The sequence below is a fragment of the Lupinus angustifolius genome, unplaced genomic scaffold, assembly GCF_001865875.1.
Source record: "Lupinus angustifolius cultivar Tanjil unplaced genomic scaffold, LupAngTanjil_v1.0 Scaffold_243_29, whole genome shotgun sequence".
NCBI lineage: Eukaryota > Viridiplantae > Streptophyta > Magnoliopsida > Fabales > Fabaceae > Lupinus > Lupinus angustifolius.
The window spans coordinates 16,256-41,357 of record NW_017727228.1 but is presented as its reverse complement, the minus strand read 5'-3'; the positions used below and the strand labels follow the sequence as shown (position 1 = coordinate 41,357).

Sequence of the window (25,102 nt, the reverse complement as noted above, 5' to 3'; positions counted from 1 at the left end):
TATTTATAGAGGAGTGTTTGTAGCGTGATATTATAGTTATATATTTTTCTCTTCACGAACAAAAAATATGCGAAGGCCAAGAAATACAGCTCATTTCAACAATTTCATGCCCCCGACATCGGCACTAGCTGTGTTTTTGTGTTGGACAAAGATTATGCACACTTGTTTATATAGTAGTCCACTTTACTATGATACATAGGGTTTGAAATATGATAGATTTAGTTTTTTTTGTACTATCAGGGGTATCCTCTCACCCGTAAGAAATTAATCTTTTTTAGGGTGTATAACTACCTCTCCAAATAATTATCACTGACCTAATGTCATGAATCGAACTTTTGACCATTAGGTCTTTTGTAGGAATCTAATAAGACCTTACACTACTAAATTAACGTCTTGTTGGTATACTTTTAGTTTAAAGATAGAGTTTAATATCTATAGCTTATTAGTATACTTTTTTTTATAATAGTTAATATATCATTCATCTATACAATATCTATGAATTAAGATATACTAACAAATCAATATATGTTGCTGATAAACTTACAGCATTACAAAAATTTTCCGGTGTCAGTTCATTGATAATAGATGCATCTTCTTCTTTCAATACTTAATTTACTCAATACTCCATTAGGAAAAAAACTAGCCTTAAATTTGAGTAAGATCTAAAATTGCTAATAAAGTTTACAAGGTTTGCATGTGAACTATATAGTCAATGTTGGTTTATTATAGGCGTTGGAATTGGTTGGCTAACTCTGCATATTAATTTTTTGGGATCCTAAGAGGTTTCATTTCAAGGACATCTTTACAAGTCAACTAAAGATCTTAGATTTCTCACATGAGGATTGTGAATTGTCAAGTTCAACTAGTTGTATATATGAGACAAAGTATATACTAATACATTCACAGAAGTTAGAAACATGGGACATCAAAATGAGCTAGTTGTTACTTCATATAGGTGAGTCAAAGTCGGTACCCAAAAACAAAGTCATAAGCAACATGTTCAAGGTCGGTCCTATATTAATTACTGGAACACATCTGCTATTCCATAAATAGTATCACTTTATGTATCATAGGTGGTGATTGGTTGAAAAAATATATTGAGATTAAAATTTTAATAATTAATTAATTTTCTGATCAATCACAAGATAATGGTACATGGAGTGATATATTTTTTGGGATAGAGGATGATTATTTGTTTCCGGATCTACAAAGGTTGTCATCTGTAGTTGACTCTCAATTGTGAATGTGATTCTTTGAAGAACTCAATGATTGTAAAACTGGTTTGATATAATCACTTTCACATAGACTCATAAATTCGAAGTAACTTGGAATCTTTTCTTCAATAAGATATTTTTGTTTTTTGCCTTTTAAAGTTAGGTCCATTTTTTTAAAAAAGTTTATGGACGGGTATCCATAGTTTAAATGTATTAAATTTTTATTTTTTATATGGCTAATGTATCTTTCAAATATTAAAAGATATTATCATTTACATAAAAAAAAATATAAATATAAACATAAACAAGTGAGTGAGAAGAGAACACATCTATTATCCATAGTAATGTATCACTCCATGTGCTAGAACAGGTCAAAAAATGTATATTTTAAGAATGACTTAATTTAAAAATTTAATATCTTGGTTATTTTTACCAATCTAGCCTAGTAGGAAATGATACACTATAACACACCAAATGTTATGTGGTAAAAAAAGTGGATAGTGTTAATGTGTTAACGTCTCTCTCATATAGGTTATTAATAAACATGAGTCATTTATAATAATCTAGATACCCACTCCTCACTTTCTAATCTCAATACACTAGCTTTTCCTGAGAAGTTAAACCAAATATTGTACCAAATCAGAAGTTCAAATTCAACTTGTATAGATTTCATAAAAAATGAAAACAAATTTATGAAACGTGGACTTGATCTCTCATTGGACTTTATACCGGGCTTCATAGTGTAGAGAAGGTTAATACAAAAGATGAAGATTCACTTCTAAGATTCATTTTGAAGTCCATGATGAGTAAATGCGAAATCTTGGGCCGGTCTTCTGGGCTGAAAAAGCAGGCCGTGGGCCTAGAGAAATTTCACATTCAAAAGCCCAGTATAAATAAGCCCCATCTTAAACATGAGGAAGGAGACAAGACTATCTGTAAGTATTTTTGGTTTCCGACATGTATCTCGCACCGGAGAGTCAATGCTGTCCGAGTCGGATACGTGGGTGCAGCTAACTCTTCATGTGAATGTTTTTGGCTTAGATAAGATTGCTTCCGGTACGAGCATAAAAAAATATATTAGTCACGTGGGAGTAACACGTGCAAGAGTTGTGGAAATTGTGGTGTTGCACTTCTACATGCTCCTTCACGCTCTCTATCTCTATTGGATCACTCTGCAATTTTGTTGACAAACATGGCTGGTAATTTCCCATTTTCTCTTTTTATTCCTTTCCTAATTTCATTTTCAATCCTTCAACTTTTAATTCATGTACTTGATTTCTGCGTTATTCATCCAACTCTAAATCACTAAGCTTATAGTGAATTTTAAATTTTATCAAAATTCAAAACACTAAAAATGATAAATAGAAGAATCAATTCATTGCAGAATAGTTGAAAGTTAGGTTTGTTGTTAGAGATGTTTCATGAAATTATCATCCTCTCTGGTTTGAATTTTGAATGATGACATTGTTAGAAAAGTTCTTAGGTAGAAAATTGAAATTAAAACATGTTATGAAGCTGGAAAAGGAATCTGGTTAAGATGTAAAAGTTTTATATGCAGCAATATCAGAGAAGATTGTCCAAAATGTTTTTGTGTCACATGCTACCAACAGAGTAAAGGGACTGTTTTGCCTCTTATATTCGCAATTCGCTTCCCTCTCCGGTAGTAGGGAAGTTGACATGGACTGACATATCTTCCATGCAATTGCGCACTTTATTCAAACCCCGGAATGATTTTATTATCCACAGAAATCTTCACTGCAATGATCTGTTCTAGACTCTCATTAGTCATTTAGACAGGTTCCTATGCACTGAACAATTTTGAACACAATTACAATATTTTTATCTTTCCCTGTTCATGCCCATCTTCTTCAAATGAACATGTACGGATACTATGACTGTGTTTGGGCATATATTGGTTTTATTCTTTACACCTCTTTACAATTTTTCACTACTTTGTTTCCTAATGGATGTTATTATCTTCCATATGGACCCATATTGCAGCTTCTGCATCTGATACTGGAGTGCTGTATCTAGACAAGACTGATTTTCTAAGGCTTCAAAATGGCAGGTCAGAACCGCTCTAATAAGAGCAGGCTAATAAGTTTACATTGCTATGAAATCCACTTCAGTGATACAATATTCTGTTTCCCCCATATATTTACCTTATTTTATCCATGATTAGCAATCTTCATCTTATTAGAAATTTGCTTCTGAGTGGCTTTTTATAACTGATTTTGGTCAAAGGATGGTGTATCTCTATCATATATGTTGGGATAAAGGCTGAGTGAAAAAGAAGAGACAACAGAGGGTAGAAACATGATCTGTGAAGTTTAGAATGGTAAAAATTGGAAACAAGCTGGACATGGCATAAAGTAGAAACCTCCATGGTCCTTTACTTACCATTATATTATTATGGTAAAATTCAGACAAATAGAAGGAAAAAGTAAAGTGATGTATTCCTTCTAATTCTTCAGTGTACTTTGCCTCCCAACACAAAACATCCAAAGATTTACCATTTTGTGGACAATAATTGACAATAGCCATATATTTGCTTTCAGTGTAATAACAATTGTATTTATCAGAGACGGTATTTCTGGGAAGCTTCTAGCTGCAGTAGCCCATTTTTCTTCCTTTTTATTTAGATGGATGTAATTTATTGAGTCTTCCTGTGTGCTGAGTGGTGATGTAGTTATAACTTAAAGATGATATTAATGTGCACAGTGATATACGTGGTGTGGCTATCGATGGTGTTGAAGGAGAGCCGGTTAATCTGACTGAACCTGTTGCTGAAGCAATAGGAGCTTCTTTTGCTGCATGGTTAGTAGAGAAAAAGAAAGCAGCTGCTTCTCAGCATTTGAGAGTTTCTATTGGACATGATTCCCGCATATCAGCCAAGTTATTACAGGTCCAGATCCTTCCTTATATCACTTGGTATTTTGGTTAAAATTTTACTGTCTACCTTTCCCATATTAAAGGCTTTGTTGATTGTATTAAATTTTTATAATGATTTTGAAACTAAATAAAAATTGATAGAAGTATATTGTCTCAATTAAATGCATATTTTCTTATAACATTTAGGTGGAATGGACAATATGAAATTGAAAATATATTGCTTTATATTGAAAATATGCATGTTTCATACTTTGTTTAAAACTGACTATTTGTTAAAAACTTGTCTAATTAGAATGCGATTTCTCGAGGTCTTGCTGGTGCTGGCCTGGAAGTTGTCCAGTATGGGTGAGTAATATATATATATGTATATGTATATAAATACTTTTATGTTTGTATTGATTATTATATATTCTTAATTTGCACATGAAGACTAGTGAAGTCAATGGTTTTGAACCCCAATGACAGCAGTCACCTGGGCAAAGATTTGCTTTTGAATTGAAATTGATATATAAACTGTGTATTCTAGAATGGGTTTTCTATTAATTTGGATAAAACATGCATAAAGTTTATTTTTGAAGCTGGACACTTTCGTATCATCCATATATACTACTATATAAATAAATATACGCAACAAGATAGAATTACAGGACTGATAATTTACTATTTTTTCTTTATAGGTTAGCATCAACACCAGCCATGTTCAATAGCACACTCACAAAGGATGACTCATTTTTGTGTCCTGCTGATGGGTCCATTATGATAACAGGTACATTATAAAGTTTTAGCTGAATGAATTTATTCTAGCCTTTAATACATCATAATTGTTGGAAATGTTTTCTTAATTTCATCCTAGAAGCTTTAGATTTTGTCCAAGATGTCTTTTTTTATGCAAAACCCCTTTTGATTTAGTTTATTATAGTCTTGAACCAACAAATAAAAATAAGAATGTAAATGCCCTTTTGGTGCATTGATCTGCTAAGATTGTGGACAAGGCACAGCCTACTTTTACTTTACTGAAACTGTCTTGAATTATGGATAATGCGGGCAGCAGGGATCAAAAGAAACAATTGGACATGAAGGCTGAGATATTATGCCAATGAACTAGTTATACCGAAAGCTTAATTATTCTTCAAGGATAAATAAATTTTGAATATGAATTCATCTATTAATTAGTTATTGTCTCAATCTGTGAACAGCAAGTCATTTGCCTTTCAACAGGAATGGATTCAAATTTTTCACAAATGATGGTGGGCTTGGGAAGGCTGACATCAAAGACATCTTAGAGAGAGCTGCAGACTTGTACAATCAATTTACTGCCGAAAGTGTAAGAAATTCAGAGAGAAAGGTTTCATTAGCTACCAAGGGAGTTGATTACATGATTGTGTATACATCTGATCTAGTGAAGGCAGTTCGCAAAGCAGCTGGAAACGTAGGTATGACTTTGCTGAAATGTTGTTATGTATGATAATCAATATGTTTGGAGTTGTATGCATTAAGATTTTCATTAAATGAAATGGTAGAATAATGGAACTCTAACTACGAGACACTGTCATTGTGTTTTTATGATTCATTTTCTATATAATTTATAGTTCTTCATTTTGTCATTGATTTTATGAATGTTTTTATCTTGTTTTCTATTTTTTGAATTTCATTATCGACCCACAGAGAAGCCATTGGAAGGGTTCCATATAGTTGTTGATGCAGGCAATGGTGCAGGAGGTTTTTTTGCAGTAAGTGGTCTTTATAATCTCCTCAACTTTTATTGTTTTTGTGTACAAGGCATCTTCACTTGAAGATCTACCAAGAGGATACATACCGCAGCAACAAAATCTTAATTAAACTGATTTTTTTGTTGAAATAAGATATCAAAGTGTTATCAAGTCATTCATTACTGTTAACAGTATACATATACTCAGATATCTTACGAGAAGTCTCCCATAAAAATTACTTTCAGATATAGATTTATGTGTTTATAACTTATTATAATGTTGCAACACCTTTTGACGTGCATTATAGTTTTACAATCACATAAGCCTTTATTATCTGAAATAGCCACAGCCTGTCTGATTTATGTATGAACAGTGTATTTGGTTTTGTCTTGGTTTCTGACTCATCTCATGTGAATCCTAGAATTTTTTTTTTCCGCAACAAGTCTTATAAAAATGATTCTGTGCTTAAGTTGAACTTGGTTGCCCTATTTTAGGGTAGTTGTAATGTAAGTATTTTGTATGTGTTTAATTTTTCTGTAAAATGGAATTTACAAGTATACTTACAAGCTTTGAATAGACCACACTATTTGAAACTGATCAAGAAAGGAGAACCTATAGTGAAATATAGCTATTGCAATTTTGCAAATGTATATTACGAGTATGATATCTTGAATTTGAAATCATATAGAACATGTTTTCTTGGTCAAGGTTTTTGGCTCTTGAATCCAACATGATAGGCCATCGTTTCTTTTTGATGAATAATCAGGCGAAGGTGCTGGAACCACTGGGGGCAATAACCTCTGGTAGTCAATTTTTGGAGCCTGATGGTAATAACTTTATTTAGAATGATGATTTCGGTGGGTATGGTACTTGGACTTTGAGTAACAATGGCTTCTATATTCAGGCTTGTTTCCTAATCATATCCCCAATCCCGAGGACAAGACAGCAATGAAAGCGATAACCCAGGCAGTGCTTGATAACAAAGCTGATCTTGGAATTATCTTTGATACTGATGTAGATAGGTGAGGATCTTCTTACTTATTTGTTTCGTTCCTAGTGTTTAACTTTTTAAAAACTAATCACTTTTATCTAGATCTGCTGCTGTGGATTCCACTGGCCGTGAATTCAACCGGAATCGTTTGATTGCCTTAATGTCAGCTATTGTTCTTGAGGAAGTAAGGTTCTAATTTTAGCCATCCCAGACCAAGTATTTTAACCTTAAACTTTTCTAAATACTTTCTCATTTTCCCCTTCTATCGTTTTCCCTAGCATCCTGGAACAACTATTGTCACGGACAGTGTTACTTCTGATGGCCTTACCACATTTATTGAGAACAAACTTGGTATGAATGAATCTAAACTGGCGTAAGCTTTAGTTTCCCCCTTCCCACCTTCTCATTTTATGGGTTTATCATAAGCTAATCCCTTTATTCCATTCTATTTGAGTTGCAAACTATGTTGAATTCAGAAATATAGTGTTACTAACTTGCTAATGCTACTTTTTTCTCAGGTGGCAAACACCACCGGTTCAAGAGAGGCTACAAGAATGTGATTGATGAAGCTATTCGTTTGGTAAAATGAGCCTTTATCCTAAGTACTTGACCATGCGGTTTTTTGAATTTCTTATTTTCATAAATAAGTTAGGTATTTGACTTATGGAAGCAATAATGCTGACAGAACTCAATTGGCGAGGAGTCACATCTAGCAATTGAAACCAGTGGACATGGAGCTCTGAAGGAGAATCATTGGCTTGATGATGGTGCATATCTAATGGTAGGGTATTTTTTTTAATTATCATTAAACTGATTTTTCTCAAAATTTATGGGATAAAACAAGTAGCAGACAAATTTATCAATATTAATCAACTCATGACATGAAAACACTTATTTAGGAACTGTCAAAGAGCCACTCACCCAAAAAGCTCAAGATGTTAAGAAATACCTCTAAATGATTTTTTATTTTATTTTAAAGCTCGTCAACATTTAACCATGGACAAAGCACATATGCAGGACTACTTTCCAGTTCCACCTAACAGCCCTTGACACCACTTCGTATTAAAATGGGAATATAGCACCTGGCTGTAGATTCAAATAATAGAACTGGAATTGGTAATTTGGTATTATGTTAAATCTTAACGAGGTTCTGGTATTATGTTAAAGAACTGCTCAACCATAAAGCTTAATCTAAAGCAGGGTCCAAAGATGAGTCCTAATAATTACAACTACCCCATCATTGTATGTGGTACCACATGCAGGTCAAGATCTTAAACAAACTTGCTTCAGAAAGAGCTTCTGGAATGAGTGGTGGAAGCAAGGTTTTGACTGATCTGATGGAAGGACTCCAGGAAGCAGCTTTTGCTGTGGAAGTGAGATTAAAGATAAGCCAAAACCATCCAGATCTTAAAGGAGGGTAAGTTAGTCTATAAAGGTTTGCTGTTTGCATTTATCCATATGTTAGTTATGATTTCAGCGACGTGCCATATCTTCCAGATCTTTTCGGGAATATGGAGAAGCTGTGCTGAAACATTTGGAGAATGTAATTGGGTCTGATCCTAGTCTACAAAAGGCTCCTGTAAACTATGAAGGGGTATGCTTTCGCTGCTTGTTGCTTGATTTTAAACCTGTTGAGTTAGCATTGGGCAAAAACTTTTTCATTTCAGTGAAAATTTATTTAAACAACTATGACAAAGGCATCTTCTGGAATTAGAAATAGCATATAATAGTAAACCAGCATGCAATTTTGTGACTTTCAGTTTGCTGGGTTTCTGTGTTTCTAAGATCATCTATAGCTTGTCTGATCTTATCTTCATTCAGGTCAGAGTTTCGGGCTATGGTGGATGGTTCCTTCTTAGACTATCACTCCATGATCCTGTACTTCCCCTTAACATTGAGGTAAAAGGTCCTTAGAGCGTGTGCTGTAGCCTATATATATAAATGCAAATAGTACAGCACTGCAACTAATTCAAAATGAACATACTTTTTACTGCAGACACAGAGTAATGACGACGCCCTGAAGCTTGGACTTGCTGTATTTGCAGCTGTAAAAGACTTTGCAGGTTTAGACATATCTGCTTTGAACAAATTTGTAGGAACTTCATAAAGCTACACTCAAGAATTGAGATGGGCTCTGGGAAGTGGAAATGTTTTGCTTCTATTTTTGCATATACAAGGAGGATTCAACACCAAGTTAGAGTGAATAAAAAGCTGAGAATCCCTAGGATGTGGTGATCACTTAGTCCTAGTGAAATAAACTTAACCATATATATGGATTTTAAGAACATGCTCATTTGTTCAGATTAGACATATCTGTGATCTCTTCAATGAAAATTTAGTGACATAATTTTGAGGGCAGTGTAATCTGTATCTGTGGTATAAATTTGTTGTGCTTTGCATTTAAAGCTACCTATTGATCCTATACATAGAGTTAAGCCGGAATAAAATATGAAAGATGTTTTAAGCAATAGTCACCAATCAATATAAATTTTTGTTAAATCCCTATTATATAAATCAATGATGTGATTTTAGGATATGATGATGTGATGTTAGGCACTAATCTGAGTAGTGCCTATATTTCATGTTGCATATCCTATATCTTGTTATCTCTTATTCTCAAATGTCTATCAACCCTGCTCAATAGCTGTATGCACTCAAACAAAAGAAATGTCAACTATACAAATTTATGCAACTGGTGCAATCTAAAACCCTTGGTTTACAAGTATACACACTCCAATTACAGATAGTGCCTCCTACCATTTTTTATTCTGAAAGTTATATATGTTTTACACCATAAATATTCACTCCTTCAACTGAGAGAAGCAGCTGAGTTGTTGAGAGGCTTCATCATGAAGTTGAACTTAATATCTGGTGAGGTCTTTGGCTGAGGCCAGTTTGCTCCTTCTGGAATCTTGATACATTTGAAACCTTGGCCTTGGTATAACTTCGAAGCTACCGGGTTTTTCAGATCACAGTGCAATGCAATAGCACGGCAGCCCCAACTTCTGGCTTGTGATTCTGCCTTCGCTACCAATTTTTTAGCTATTCCCTTCCCCCGAAAGTTTTCCCGGACTGCCACATTTGATATGTACGCAATTCCAGTCCTACAATAAAATTACTCACTTTACAGTCATCAAGGATTCACCATCAAAATGAAATGTAAATCAAGAAGATAACCGTTTTGAAGGGTAATGGAGGGTTCAAAAGCTTTCTGTCAATATAAGGCATCAAAGACAGTCAGGAAGACCAACCTGAAGATATCTGAATTATAAATTTAAGCAAGTCAAAGGCTACTATTTAATCAATAAGAAACTGTGCATGTCAAATGAAAGCTTACATGTAATAAATTTTGTTTACTACCACATACTACAAAGGACATTCATGTTTTACATTAGTTTTGAGGCTTAAACAGAAGAATGTATTTAGGGTCTGTATGTTTTAATATAAACTAACTTTCTGGAAAATCTTTTGATTATTTTATTTTGGTGTAGAAAATACTTTTTTAACAAAACATTTTCATTCTTAAGGACACAAAAATCTTCACTAATCCAAGTTCCAGAAGCAAGTTTGACTCACCTTCTCTGTCTCAGAGGCCCCTTTCTAGGAAGAAAGTCTGCAACAGTGTCTACAGTCAATATACCAGCCACATAACCCTTGTTGAGGCTAAATTTCCAATCAAAACCACCAATCTTGAAATCTTCACTTCCAAATAAGATAAATTCATCAAATGAGGAGCCAGTAACAGCAACCAAACAGGTTCTTTTGCACTCATTTGGTATGGTGAATCCTGCCAACATAGCCACCAATCTGTCCATTCTTAGTACAAAATCTAAAGGGAAGGAATAGTCCGGGAAGAAGGAGCTGCAGTGAGTCTCTGCCACTTCCCAACAGTCCTCTAACCTCGCCTCTCGCACGATAATCTCCGGAGACACGGCAGGGAACAACTCAGCAACTTGGCTGGCTCTACACAATCCTACATCTAAACACCAGAGTTTTAATTCCAGCAAAATTTAACATTTCAAAAAATGTAAACTATAATTATTTAGGATGTTCCACACTGTTGACTTGAGGTAAAACTGAAAAAAGTTTGAATCATATGAACTGAATTATGTGTGGTTCTCAAGACTTTTGGAGGAATAGCATTAGCATTCCCTGAAGTTGAAAATGGGATTAAATGTATTTGTTAAGTGTTAAAATTCCATAAGGGTTGAAAAATCTTTCCCATGTGAGCTATAGCTTTTGGAGAGAGTTAAGCCCAATTATTCTAATATGCCATCAAACACTATCTCAGTGTTGATTATATGAATATCCTACTAAAAATTCACATTTACAATCATGCTTCCGAAGCAGGATTTCAAATTGCCGACCGCATCACGAAGTATTTGTGGTATGACACCGAATCATATCCGGACACCATCACACTGCATCAATTCCAAAATAACAAATTTTGAATCACAAAAAAATTGATTTTGCGATGTGGGTAACCGCAACACAGTCCACAGCAACAGTTATACTGAAAAGTAAGCTTGTAGTTAAATTCTCTCCACCAAATCCAATCATCTTTTCTTCATTTTCCCCAATTCTCTCTCTCTCTCTCTTTCACAATTTATCAGACATCATCGGTTTTCAAGAATTGGATAAATTTACTAATACTAATATAAAATATAAAGAGAGAGAGAAAAGGGGTGTACCTGAATGGGAAAGAGAAAAGAGAGAGAAAGGAAGAGAAGTTGGTTTATTAATAAGAAAAGAAGGAGTGTGAGATAGTAACAGTGAGGTTCCAATATGATGAGGATTTTGAGGAACAACAACAACAGAACGCATTTCTTGAAGAAATGTCTGCTTTCTAAACTCTAAATTTTATGGATAAGCTCTTACACTCTTACATATAAAAAGATAATATACACGATTTCTGATATAAATGTTAAAAATTAATAATATAATTTAATTAAAATATCTGCTTAATTAAATATGAAAGAATCTTGAATTTCTAAAATATTAAAATATAAAGAAAAAAGTCAAAATATCAAATATATTAGAATGGTGGGAGTATGTTTTTTTATAAATAAGGAGAAAGGTTCTGATTGCTTTAACAAATTAAGAAAGTATTAATTTTATTATTTTTACTTTTATCTTTATTTATTGATATTTTAATTTAATAAAACCTTAGAGATCATTAATAGAGGCTAAATAGCATTTAATAATAAAAAATATAATTACAATTTTCAATAATAAATCTATTTAATAGCTTCTTTATCATGCCTTATCTTAAATGACTAAGCATTTTTATGTAAAGCAATAAATACTCTAAAAGGATGTTATATTTTAAAGTTTACATCCAAAATTCATTACCCAATGCATAATTGATTTTTCTCTAAACAATATTCTAAGTTGAAAGAGTTAACATAAATTCATAACCTTGCATTTCTTACCTGAAATGAATGGCTCTATTACTTAAGAATGTAGTGCATGTGCACCATGTTTGAACATGGAAGAGTAACAAGTCTAATTCTATTATTTCACTGTGTAGTGTACAACATTGTACAAAAAAATCAATAGATTCTAACATGAATGATACACTTGAAGATTATTGAACTTAAGTACCTAAAAATTAATAGGAAGGTTTGTGAAGAAAGCCAAGGTATGAGGTGAAGTAAACTTTCCAAACAAAGAACACCAACTTGGAAGCTTTGCAAGAACTCTTTCAGTAATTGGTGTTAATCTGTTTACATCAGTTCTAAGTTTCAGAAGAGGAGTATTATCAGTGTTATGAGTTGATGAATCTGACTTCCAGTAAAGAATCAAATAAAATAATGTTGGTGAATTCTTTGCTCCACTAAACTGAATAATGTGCCAACCATCCACACTATTCTTTTTGTCCACTGAAATTAATTCTTCAGAAATCACTGCATCTGAGGTTGAACATAGAGGAGATTTAGTGAAGAATGTTACTTTTTCATACTATGAATATGAATATCTAATGATAATAGTACAAATATGCTTGTTAGCAAAAAATCAAGTACCTTTTAACTCAAAATCTTCTATTTCTTCTGTATTAATTGCAAGAGCCCAACGCACAGAACCCTTTGTATTGATTGAAACTTTTGTGATTCTTCCATTTTCTTTAGCATCACTATCAACATGAATCGTAGGAATATCTGACTCACTCCAGCCACTTCTACCGTCATTATAGCTCCAGCAACCATATTTGACCGAGAAAGTTACAAAATCAACTGTTTTGTTTCTACCACATACAAAACCTTCATTAATCTGTTCTATTTCCTTGTTCAAATTTCCAGGAGTAGTCGAAAATAAAGATACATATGATACAGGATCCAGCCCTTCATCAGGTCTACCAGTTGCATCCACAACATGTACAACCTGAAAGTGCAGATTTTAAAGATCATCAAGAATCATTCATTAGTCCTTATGAAAGTAAAGAATGAATAATCACTAGTGAAGTACTAAGGCCAAATTGATTTTCAATAATACTTGTATCAACTTCCGTGCAATTATCCTCTGTCATAGCTTCATAGTAAGGAAAAAACTGTAATAAAAGGACAGCAGAATATACATTGAAATGGAAACTTACATTCACAGCTCTGGCAGTGTCTTCAGAAAATGGTGGAAGTACACATGACATTACAATTGCAAGTGATAAACTAAACAGCACTAAAGTAGCTAGGATGATTGCCCTTTTTGCACCTGAAACCAATTAAACAAAAAGTAACAACAGGGAATATTAAATATCTAATGCTTCAAAAGTACATATATTCCTATGTATTTTACAAGGAGATGAACTTCATTTAGATATACCAGTTAATAATCAAAGTTTACAAACTTGATAATTACTGAATAACAAGCAATAAAGCCCATCTACTTGATTTCTAGACTCAACTAAAGCATAAAATAAATTTGCAAGAAACTAAGAAAACTGTACCGAAGTAAATCAAGCCCATCTACAAAGTTAAATTTTAAAACAAGTTCACAGGTCTTACAAATTCAAATCCCCCACCCCATCTGCACTTCCCCCGGACCAACCAAAAAGAAAAACATCAGTCACACACTCAAGCCCCAGTTCTAAAAAGTTTATGTAGTACAAAAAGCAAATTATGTAATGGGAGAATTTCTTTGGAAAATTGGCATTCACAAAAACCAAGAAAATAGCCATCCCATTATCACATAATAATATTTCAATGATACTTGCAAAAGAGCTATACGGTGAACAAAAACCTGAAATGTGGACATATGAAAGGAGATACACCAAGGTCACAGACAATAGAGCAGCAATAAATGCAGCAATCACAAAATTTCCGAGCCATTCAGGAGTACTACCAGGATTCCTGCATATTGTAAAGAAACATAAAGCTAATTGTACATAATTTGAGTACTGACCTTTATGTGACAAAATGTACAGTGAATTAAGGGTAATGACTTATGTGTTTAATGACAATTGCAACAAAAAACAGTGATAGTGATGGTGAAGACAAACTAAGTCAAGGTAGCAATGATAGTAGAAGCATAGAGATAATAATGATGATGGTAATAGCATCATAATTGGGGCAGAACAGTAGTGGTAGCAGCAGCTGTAAGTCAGTATAGAGTTTCTCAACATGATTGAAAACTAAGATTTCCCTCTCCTTACACTTTGAGCACATAAAAAGGTAAAGTCCCTAATCCTGGAAGCAAGTGGAAACAGGGAATGAAGGAGAACACTGAACCAGAGGGAAAATGGTTAAAGAACAGAGGACACCAAAAAAACAAAAGGTTAAAGACAATGATGATGACATCGGAAAAATGAACATAGCTACTAGAAGCTAAAGCTAAGTGAAAACAAATTCATGGATCATATACATGCTGTGTCACATATACTGATTAGAGAGAGAAAAATCAAAAGAATATATACACACAAGATTTACCTATCAAGTCGAACCATTCCCCCTATGATTGTAGCAGCCAGCCGAATAAAAGTTCCAGCCGATAACAAAATCGGTGTGGCTAACCCTATAAGTAAGGTTACCAGTTTGAGTGGCTTTGGTAATCTGGCCGGGGTTAGCGTTGCTTCAAAAAAACCATCTGGATATTTCAACCAAAATTTAGTAAAATGGCAACAAAAAGTATTTGTAACAGACAAAGATGAGTTAGTGATAGTTACAAGCAAATGACGGAGAAATTAACCAAACAAGAGCCAAGTATGAAGACCCAATTTTGTAGTAGTTTCCCAAAGTGAGAAGAATAAGCCACTGAAAGGATCCAGCTTTGTAGAGCCATCTCTCTGCCTCCAACCTGACAACATCTGCTTGAATAATGGGGGGTAGTTGCCTTCTCTTTGAGTGTACATTGAAAAGATATTTTTGAAGCAGAAGATAACCTAAATGTTGACCAGTCAAGGCTCCAAGAAAGGCTGGTGAACCAAATAATCCAACCACCAACCACGGGCTTGAAACATACGGCACTGGTGATGAAGATATCAATGGCAGAATATAGGCAACAAGGAAGGAGAAACCTAAGGAAAAAATCCACATAAAGAGAACACTTAAACACGACAAGGCCAATGAAGCTACAGCCGGGATACCACCCATAAACAATGATGTCGTCCATATTAGAAGTGACTGCAATATCACTGAAGTGTGTAGCATATTTGCAAATTGTTGACGGTAAACAACCATATATGTTCCCTGGAAAGAACAGATAGTTATCATATATCAGATTATAGTAATATGGATGCTACAAAGCATGATACAACTACCCGGTAATACGGAAAGTAATGCATGACCTACATAACAAATCAGAAAATGGACATATGGTAGCAACAAAGTTTCTGCAGCTAAAAAGTACCAAAATGTCAAAATATATGGCATTGTTGTTGCTCGTATCTCCCTCGGCTTCTTTCGCATTGCGTTCAGGAAAATCAGAAGCAGCACCAATATGAAGCAGGAAAGCAAGCATATTTTCACCCAGATGTTGAAGAGATCCTTTCTTCAAAAGCTCTAGTTTGTCATTCTGCACTAGAAAAAAGATACATTTTATTATTATCAGTAGTTATGTGAATCTTGATAGCCCAAAAGGACCTAACGGATGGTACAATCCCATATGTCATATATTATGATATGCAAAGTTGGATCAAATATTATTCATATGTCCCAAAACATAAGTCTATATTCCTCTAGTAAGAAGCAGCACTGAAAAAATATCGCCAGTTGTCCTTTAAACCAAAGATATTCATTCAAAGAAGATGCTAGTGAATGACATCAAACATCCAACATAATGAGTCGAATTACTTAGAACAAATAACATTCGATTTAAGAGCAAAGAACATTCTATGTACAATAAATGTATAATACAGAGCATAAATAGTTTCATCAGCATCTTCAATTGATGGTCCATTGGCCCAGTACCGTCACTAGGAGATCAAAATAAAATAAATCGAATGACTAATTCTCTCCACTCCAATTTAACAAACATGAACCTGAAACAACACCCATTTACCCTCGTCAACCTTAAAAAATACCAGCAGTGCATAAACTTTTCTTCAGCTCTTACCTTTGTGGTCTAACATATTCTCAAACAACTGTCACATCTTTGATATTAATAATACATAAAGTATTTAACCTGATTGGTTTCTACACAAATCCAATCTATATGAAGCCTTTTTGCTTTGCTTCTTTATATCTTTATTCACGAAGAGGGTGTTCAAGCAGAGAGCAACACTAAACAATGACAAATCTCACATGAAAATCACCTGCCATGACCCTATCAATCATTCAAATTAATTCTGCCAAGCTGCTGCCTAGTGGGCACCCATCTGCTTCCACCTTCCGATGTAACCAAAACACTATTGTATCCCACAGTTTAGATTACTACAAACATGTGAGTAAATAAGAAGGAACTACCTTCTATAATATGTTGTTGGCTTATTGTCATCCAAACCATCTCAAGTCCAATAAATAAAAAAGTCAAGGTCTCAAACTAAACTTGTGGGGCAATGATAACGATGCCTGGATTTAAGGATACTTGTATATTATATCAAATCCAGTCAACTTGTGGGACTCAATTTGTTACGGCATGCTCTCATGAAGAGTTATTTTGTTAAATCTCATTCTTTCAAGCAGCACAATATGAATTTCAATGTTTGGCAACAAAAGCAGAGCAAGAAGCAATCAAATTATTTTTGTAAAACAGTAAGGAGAAGGAAACCTTGGTATGATATACAGCACTATTATCAGCATATGCAAAATCAAGTCCAGAAAGGCCAGCAAGTTCTTTGTACACTTGGAAATCTGTTCCCGATTTTAAGGCTCCTGAAGAAAAAAAATCCTGCAGCATTAATCTTGGTTAGTTCAAGTGATTTCTTAAAAGTATAGAAAATAAAATCATTGATAAAAAATGATATGGATCAAAAGCATAATCAAGAAAATCTACAAACCTGGGCAATAATTTGGCCAGATGGGTATTTTGCAACCATAGCAAAGTTCTCAATAGCCCATGGATGAGGACCAGCCTACTAAAGCCAGAACCATTAGTTAGATGCACAAACTTGTTATAATTTTATCAGAATTTAAACCAAACTTTGGAAAAAACAAGATTTGGGTGTCAAATAAATAAATAATATTTCTATTTTCTAAGTCTCTGGATTGATTGAAAAATAGTTTTGAATAGGAAATACACTTTTTCTTGCCCTTTGCAAGCAATATATGAATATTTGTTGGCGGGAAGGTCAGTTACAGCTAACTAACCAACCTTCCAACTAAGCATGTTAATTCTAACCCAAGCTAGTTATTTCTAAGCCCTCAAGTCAGGTTATTGACTCTGTCATTACATTCCAGAATTATCTCTATATCACTGACTGACTGAGAAATAACTTTATTTTCTCACAACTGGATTACAATGTTATGAAAAAATCATCATCATTTAAAGTATCTCTATATATAGAATTATAGATAAACCATTAATTTTTAAACAATATAACATGTATAAGTAATAGGCGGTAATATTTTTCACTTTTTTTTAATGAAATAGGGCATCCAAATAATGGTAACAAGGATGAGAGAAACCCTCTTTACTATTACCCGTCAGAAAAATATGAGACCAACTTGTTTAACCTTTAAAATACTACCATTAGTTGAATCCACAAGTTTCTTAACCCTATTCAGCATCATCCCATAGCTTAAGCTAAATATAACAGTGGGGGTGAAAAAAATGAAGACACTGTCAACACAGAAATTCAGAATACAGATTTGATCTCTTATAAAACTTAAATTTGACATTTGTTAAAGATAATCAAGTTAATTGCGGACAAAATAATTAATTTTCTTAAAAACCTCAATCATGTGATGTATATAAATATCATCAAATAAGTAATAACGTGAATATGAATAAGCATAGTTCCCAACCACTTGCAACCAACATAATTATCATCACTATGATCTAACCAAAATCACACCATTAGCATGTCATCTACATCTTATCTGTTTCATTGAGCAAAAGCAAAGAACCAATTTTGAAATAATGGAAATAACCAGACCTGAAAAATACTAGACTTGCCTCCAATACCCATGGCCTCCAGATCAATTGCCATATGAACAGTATTACTCCAAGGATGCTGCATTGACAAGTTTCTTTTATAATTTAGTATCACTTCATTTGTTCCTTAAACTTTTATAATTAGATTTCTTCTAACCTCCATCACTCTTATAAAGAGAGTATAAGCAAATAAAAACTTAATTAATTTAAGGATGAATTAACAAATAATTTCAAACCTGTGTTATGAAGCTGTGAGCGCCACTGAGACCCTCCTCCTCACCGGTATTAAATAAGAATATTACACCTCTCTTCAATCCATGGGCCCATTGAGAAACTCCGCGAGCAAGTTCCAACATAACTCCTATGCATGAGCTGCAATCTCCAGCTCCTTCTCTGTTAAATCATTTCCATATCTTCAGCGGCAAACAAGGTGTTGGAAAATAAAATGATCAAATATGGAAAAAGGAAAATATTCAAAGCTGTTCGTTTACATGCTTGTATGTAATTTCATAAACGGGGCAGCATGTAACATAACATAAGGAAGGGCTGGTGAAAATATTCTAATAAAATGATCTTCCTAGAAAAGCCTGAGAATTGAGATTGAGGCTAAATTACACATTACCTCCCTAATGTTAAATTTATTTTTACTTTTCATAAATGAACTTCATTTTGTACACATAACTCCCAGAAACTGTGGTAAAAAGTGTAAAACTTCGTTTTCTAATCAATTTGAATTGTGTGATTCTGTATGTGAAAAGCACATGATCTCGTTCAGCATAATCTACCAAACAATTGCAGACTGTCAGTTAAAATTGACAGGAAACACATGCTAGTACATTTTAACATAGTTAAGGGAGTTACGTGTTACAAAGTGAAGTTCATATGTGAAAATGAACAAAACTATGGGGGATAATAATGTGAAATTTACCCTTATAAAGATTTCTCAGAAATGACAATGACTTAGATGTATCATTGATTTCCTTACTTGCTTTCCGATTAGAACAATATGCTCCTACAATCACAACATTATTGTTTAATGGCTTTCTTTTTTATCCACTGTCAGTATAAGACATTTTTATAGCATAGCCAAATCATGCATTACCAAATGATTGAAAGATGGCATCAATATATCATTGCAAAAGTTTGACATCTTATGTAGCAAACTTAAATTTTGGTGTCAGTAATCTGGAAATACCATATTAACACAAGGGCAAAATATTGATTACTTAAAGCGTAAGTATGAGAGCAAATGGATGAATAAAACATACGTTGCGAAAACAGTATCAATATGTGACGAGACCAGAATAGAGTGCTCCTTTGCTTCAGATAGATATTTTGGCAAGATTCTTACTACAACATTTTTCAAATCTGAATAAACAAGTGTTCTCCCCGCAAATAAGCCACTGTCTAGACGATTTGCACCAGACTTTGCATGAAAAAGATCCACTTCAACATCCACCTCCCAGTGAGCTGTTTTCTTAATAGTTTGACATGCTTCCAAAACATACTGCACAGTCAGAAGCATGTTAAAAGAACTGTAGAGTTCACAGAAAAACAACTAATAAAATACACAATCAGTTGAATAGCTTGATATTACTCCCCTTGGTCACCAAGTAAAATCAGTAACTTAAGTAACGGAAGTAGATATCACTTCCATTTACAATGAAATAGTATATATTTCGAGCATCTGATTCATAATAGCCCAGAATGCTTGTGGTAATACAGATATAGTGCAGGTCAATTCGCTGGTTCAATTTGACTTTAAGTAAACCAAGCATAACATAGCTTAAGAAGTCTGAAATGTGTGGCTGTAGAAAAGTCCTAGCTATATTTGATAAGATATTAAAAAATAACAGAGCATGCATATTTAAGTATCAATCTGAACTACGCTTGAAACAAAGAGACCCAGCATTAGTCCTTTTAACAACTAATAATACAGAAAGTGTAGATAAGAATATATTCTGATAACTTTTCCAAGCCTTAAGACACTGAACCCCTCTGCCCGAACAGCCGAACATAATAAAAGCAACAATGATGCAAGTATATTTCTCTTATCAGATTCATAACTATTCAACCATATTTTTCCAATATAACGATGATTGCTAATACATAACTTATCAACAGGATCCACATATTTATCTCTTATTCACATTTCACATATATTATGAGCCAAGTGATCTAAATTGCTATGAACCTTGCACTGTGGTTCATCGACATAGTAACCAACAATTACAAAAATTCTACATAAAGGATGTTTACAATGCCCATCTAGATTCATTCTTGAGACAATTTCATTACAGAAAAGCAGCACCAGCAAGGAACAATAAATTGATTGGCAAATTTTCTCCTATCTATTTCCTTCAGAAGAAACATTCATGCAGCCCACTATGTTTTACTCGTGAGTTCATGGTGCTTTTGTGCTTGTGAACCAAACAACCAATGGAAACCAAGAATATCTACGCACTCAAAAAGGCTCACTAATTTGCTTTCATAAATAATACAACATGAAGAGAAAACCAATGTAACTAACCCAACTAACATGGAGTCAGAAAGAACGCAATAAAACAATGGGAAAAATACTAACAAAGTAGAGGAACCCAACCTGCAGGGCAAGATTCAGAGCATCAGAACCAACAGGGTGAGGGCCAAACTCAGTCAAGGACTTGACATGCTTGAACGCTTCGATCTCAGAGAAACCCCTCTTGCCAGCTTGATCAGCAGTAAGAGGCACAGGCATATTCTGAAACTGGTAATTGTAAATGGCTGAACAGCAATAAGTGATAATGAGGAACAAGGCCAGCCAAACAAATGAAGACCTTCTCGGATTTCCAATATAAGCATTGGTGTAGACTTTGGCACCACCATCAGTAGACTTATCAATTGCATCACCACTGCTAGACCCTTTAGATGCTTCTGCCGAAACAGCTTCCTTCCTCCGCCGCATTCTGAGAAAACTCTAGTAGTAGGGAGTAATTATCTGCTTAAGATAATGTAAAACAGGTTCCAAATTATCAGTGCAATGTTACTAATACTATACACTAGCTATCCGCAAATAAAACTACATTCTTGAACTATGCCTCCCAAAAACTCGAACAAGGAGATGGATGAAACATTTCTACAGATAAACTAGCAGGTATCTTTCTGGTCTAAACCCAGATATTAGACGGGAACTAGTCGTTCTCCGCCCAACTCGCATTGCAGAAGCATTGGGACTCACAGAGTCAAAAATCAAATACTAAACCTACCTATTCAAAACCATTTCGTTTTTTCTCTCCAAAACACCCGTCCTACCACTTTAACAATTAAACGTCTTACTGCTGCTCAAATGCAAGAAAGACGAGCCAAATGTTTATGTTACAATTGTGATGAAAAATTTCATCCCGGAGAAAAATGTAAAGGTGGATAATTCTTGCTACTCTTAATGGACAATTTTTCTTCGATAACATGATGATTTCTCTAGAGCCCGTTGAGGCTGAACCTACAACTCATAATGCAACTTTTATGGGAATGAGATCATCCCAATGAACAAAGCCAACAAACAAAAATACGTGTACGTAAATTTTGAATCCCAGAAAACTGGAAATAAATATAAAAACAAAAATTCGATAACATAAATATGTTAATCTCAAAATCCAAATAATACCCATTATTATCCAATGAAACAGGGAAATAAAGTGGGAAGAAAAAACGTGAATTGATAGGTGTTGCAGCAATGAAGAAAAAAAACAGGATGGAAGAGAGAACCTGTTACGAGTGAGAGAGAATTGAATGAAGAAATAGTTGATGAAGAAGAAGAATTAAGAATGAATGAGTTTGTCCAAGTAGATTGTTAATATGTTAGTCACTGTTTACTTTTAAATTAAACAAAAATAATATAATTAATAGTGAAGTGAATGATTAGTTGACATTATATGAGTCATGTGTCATAAGTTGCTTTTTGTCATAAACCACAGAATTAATATGGAGATTTGATAAATGATTTAATATCTATATTTTTAATATTCATTTCAGAATATATAATAATAAATGTGTAGATGATCCCTAGTATTAGAGCTCTATCTATGTACCATTTGTAGAAAGTGGATATTTAGATGAATGGGAATATGGTCAAATTTCTTCAAAAACATTGAGTTTTGTTCCTTTCTCTTAAGATATAAATGTCATTTAAGGTAAAGGCAAGACTGCAATTGGAGTCCCTTTATATTATTATATATTCTGAAATGAATTAATTTTTTATACATTTGATAAACCACAGAATTAAATGATTTGATACTATTAATAAAGCCAAAACAAGTGGTAACCACCATGCATGGCATAATTTTAATATTTCATTTTTATCATTTTTAACATTTCTCCTTAATAACTAATAAAAACTTTCACACAATAGTAATATCTAACAATCATATAATGATTTTTATCTTCTTAAATTCACATTTGTCTTTAAGTTTATATATTGCAATAATAATGCGGGTCGACAGGCGTGCCGGTCAACACGCTAGTGTATATAATGTAAGTTTTTGTACATTATCATTTACCATTTATATACCTATTATTCTTTCATAGATGCGCAATACTTGCATTTTCTTTAATTTAATAATAACTAACTTTTTCTAACCTTGCAGCTTGTATAACCAAAAAAATTTGTATACATCAACCATGAGTTTTATATACTATTATTATAATATCTATCATTTATATTTAATTAACATTAAATCTTTAAATAAAAATATATAAAAATAATATAAATGAATTGTGGATAATGTATTAACTATATATAAAATTTTACATTAATAATACATAGATATTATACTTGTAATTGTTTTGAATTCAGTCTATAAATATAATATTATGTGTAACAAATTATTCACTATTTATCTTTAATTACTATTTATTTTTTAAATATAAATAATGTAAATGAGTATTGGAAACATGTATATTTTTTTACCACAAATATATATATATATACATAAATAAACAGATCACTAATAAATCATTGAACTTTGAAATTTTGTGAAGTAGCACACATTTATTTCTGTATTAGCACCCTTACCTTTTTAACTTTTGTCATATTTTCCAAAATTACCTTATTTATCTTTCTTCAAATCGAAGTCTAAGTCAATTTTATTTTTAAATCATGAAAATCATATTTTAGTCCAATGATGTTATAGCTACATTCCACCACATGTTTATACACAGCTTCTGAAAATATTTTTATTCATCCATATTAAAGGAGATTCCAACTCATAACAAGAGTTTTACTTTTTTTCTTTTCTTCATAGGCCAAAATTTATATAACAATCTTATACAATTTCCATAGCTTTTTAAATTTAAACTTTACAACACAAATGTAGTAATTAAAATCAAGTACATGGAAAATATAATTGATATGAATATTAACTCTTTCTGATAAAGCTAACCAATAAAAATCATGAAATAGCGATGATTGTAATTGCCAAATAAATCACTCATTCCCAATTTCCCATATTTGCTTTAAATTAACTTGGATCTTACAAATATATTTTATTTATGGATGAAAGAAAACAAATTTTCTGTTCCACAATATCTATATCTGACACTCTATATCTTATGAACTCTCATTAGTTGAAGAAAATACATTAAGTTACAAATATAATTATTAGTTATTTTTCTAATTTATTTATGACACATAAAGTAACAGCATATTGTAGGACAAAATATATAGTAGTAGACCAATAGAATAGGTTGGTACATGATTATATTCCAACAAATAGCTTAGTAACCATTTCTTTAGTTTTAAGCTTTTGCCCGTTTGTATCACAAAAAATAAAAGAAAGAAAGACAAGTAAGACAAAATAAGGGTTATATATATATATATGATAGATTAATTTTTATGCATGTCCCTCGACCGTATCAAAAGATAATTTGAGTGTGTTAAAGGGACAAATACAACATTTTAATGTATCAAAAAGACACATTAATGATGGGTGGCTTTAAACTCAATAACTCCTACAAATCAATTCACTTAATGTAAATAAAAAAGAATGGCTTTTCCTTGCACTATAAATGGACAAAACAATTTTTGGATGACATAAAGATGAAGAAAAATATGGGTAAAAATCACAAGTTATTTTATGATATGGTTCTCTTCTTTTCCCTCTTTATTGTTATGAACAATGGTGAGTAAGATATCTTATTCTCCATACTAGTTTTTTGTGCTTTAACCCTTTTGCTAAATGTTTTTTATTTTTGAATTTTATCACAGGGAAAATATCATGTCTAGGTGATAATGATTGTCCAACTCATATGGTTTGTCGTCGTAATTTGTGCACCGAATATTTTTAGTGTCTATGGCAGTTATATATAAGGATCATATATATATATATATATCTTAAAACTTTGATATTTATCTCTCACAGTTTTAGTTATTATCTTTCTATTGATTATGTATCTGTGTCGAAAGAGCATTGGATTAATATAATATGAAAATGACTTGAATTTCGTTCAAGTCTAAGAGATATATTAAGAATAATAGTCTTACTGAATAATTTTAATTAGCTACTTCAATTAATTAATGAAAGGTAGTTATGTAATAATATTTCAAAAGTTATCATTTTCTTCCTTTTCCATTTGCTCACGAATAAGTGTGGAAAAAGTAAAGAAAATTCTATATGTCCTTTTATGTTTCAGAGCCATGGGAAGGAATTGGTGTTTAATGAATAAAAAAAAGTTTGACTTAATAAGATTATTTATTTAAATATGTAAATGAATATCAGGGTGTGATTATCTTTTTATCT

At 32.9% G+C, this 25,102-nt stretch overlaps 3 protein-coding genes across 3 annotated transcripts; 1 reads left to right on the top strand and 2 right to left on the bottom strand.

Annotated features, from left to right (window-relative positions):
• Positions 1–2,281: 2,281 nt before the first annotated feature.
• LOC109340764 (phosphomannomutase/phosphoglucomutase-like) lies at positions 2,282–9,228 on the top strand. The gene is made up of 17 exons (XM_019578499.1): positions 2,282–2,413; positions 3,216–3,282; positions 3,936–4,119; positions 4,399–4,451; positions 4,784–4,872; positions 5,303–5,539; positions 5,772–5,836; positions 6,582–6,642; positions 6,720–6,837; positions 6,909–6,990; positions 7,085–7,157; positions 7,325–7,386; positions 7,492–7,587; positions 8,069–8,223; positions 8,304–8,400; positions 8,628–8,705; positions 8,803–9,228. The coding sequence occupies exons 1-17, from the start codon at positions 2,407–2,409 to the stop codon at positions 8,911–8,913; spliced, it is 1,635 nt and encodes a 544-aa protein (XP_019434044.1). The 5' UTR covers positions 2,282–2,406; the 3' UTR covers positions 8,914–9,228.
• Positions 9,229–9,431: 203 nt separating this feature from the next.
• Positions 9,432–11,673, bottom strand: LOC109340765. Its single transcript, XM_019578500.1, has 3 exons — positions 11,498–11,673; positions 10,383–10,785; positions 9,432–9,910 (listed from the first exon to the last, which is right to left on the bottom strand). The coding sequence occupies exons 1-3, from the start codon at positions 11,628–11,630 to the stop codon at positions 9,616–9,618; spliced, it is 831 nt and encodes a 276-aa protein (XP_019434045.1). The 5' UTR covers positions 11,631–11,673; the 3' UTR covers positions 9,432–9,615.
• Positions 11,674–12,228: 555 nt separating this feature from the next.
• On the bottom strand, positions 12,229–21,580 carry LOC109340760 (endoplasmic reticulum metallopeptidase 1-like). The gene is made up of 13 exons (XM_019578492.1): positions 20,932–21,580; positions 19,598–19,836; positions 18,566–18,722; positions 18,331–18,408; positions 17,233–17,307; positions 17,004–17,123; positions 15,645–15,809; positions 14,962–15,484; positions 14,726–14,882; positions 14,040–14,149; positions 13,399–13,511; positions 12,830–13,187; positions 12,229–12,718 (listed from the first exon to the last, which is right to left on the bottom strand). Exons 1-13 carry the CDS (start codon positions 21,271–21,273, stop codon positions 12,411–12,413), a joined length of 2,745 nt encoding a protein of 914 aa, XP_019434037.1. The 5' UTR covers positions 21,274–21,580; the 3' UTR covers positions 12,229–12,410.
• Positions 21,581–25,102: the final 3,522 nt, after the last annotated feature.

Coding starts and splice junctions, on each gene's coding strand:
- LOC109340765 (XM_019578500.1), bottom strand. CDS start 11,630: ATGCGTTCTGTTGTTGTTGTTCCTCAAAATCCTCATCATATTGGAACC. Junction 10,786..11,497: donor CTTTTCTCTTTCCCATTCAG/GTACACCCCTTT, acceptor TCTGGTGTTTAG/ATGTAGGATTGTGTAGAGCC. Junction 9,911..10,382: donor GGGCCTCTGAGACAGAGAAG/GTGAGTCAAACT, acceptor ATTTTATTGTAG/GACTGGAATTGCGTACATAT.
- LOC109340760 (XM_019578492.1), bottom strand. CDS start 21,273: ATGCGGCGGAGGAAGGAAGCTGTTTCGGCAGAAGCATCTAAAGGGTCT. Junction 15,810..17,003: donor GTGCTGTATATCATACCAAG/GTTTCCTTCTCC, acceptor TTTCTAGTGCAG/AATGACAAACTAGAGCTTTT. Junction 12,719..12,829: donor AGAAGATTTTGAGTTAAAAG/GTACTTGATTTT, acceptor GTTCAACCTCAG/ATGCAGTGATTTCTGAAGAA.
- LOC109340764 (XM_019578499.1), top strand. Junction 4,120..4,398: donor TATCAGCCAAGTTATTACAG/GTCCAGATCCTT, acceptor TTGTCTAATTAG/AATGCGATTTCTCGAGGTCT. Junction 4,873..5,302: donor TGGGTCCATTATGATAACAG/GTACATTATAAA, acceptor ATCTGTGAACAG/CAAGTCATTTGCCTTTCAAC.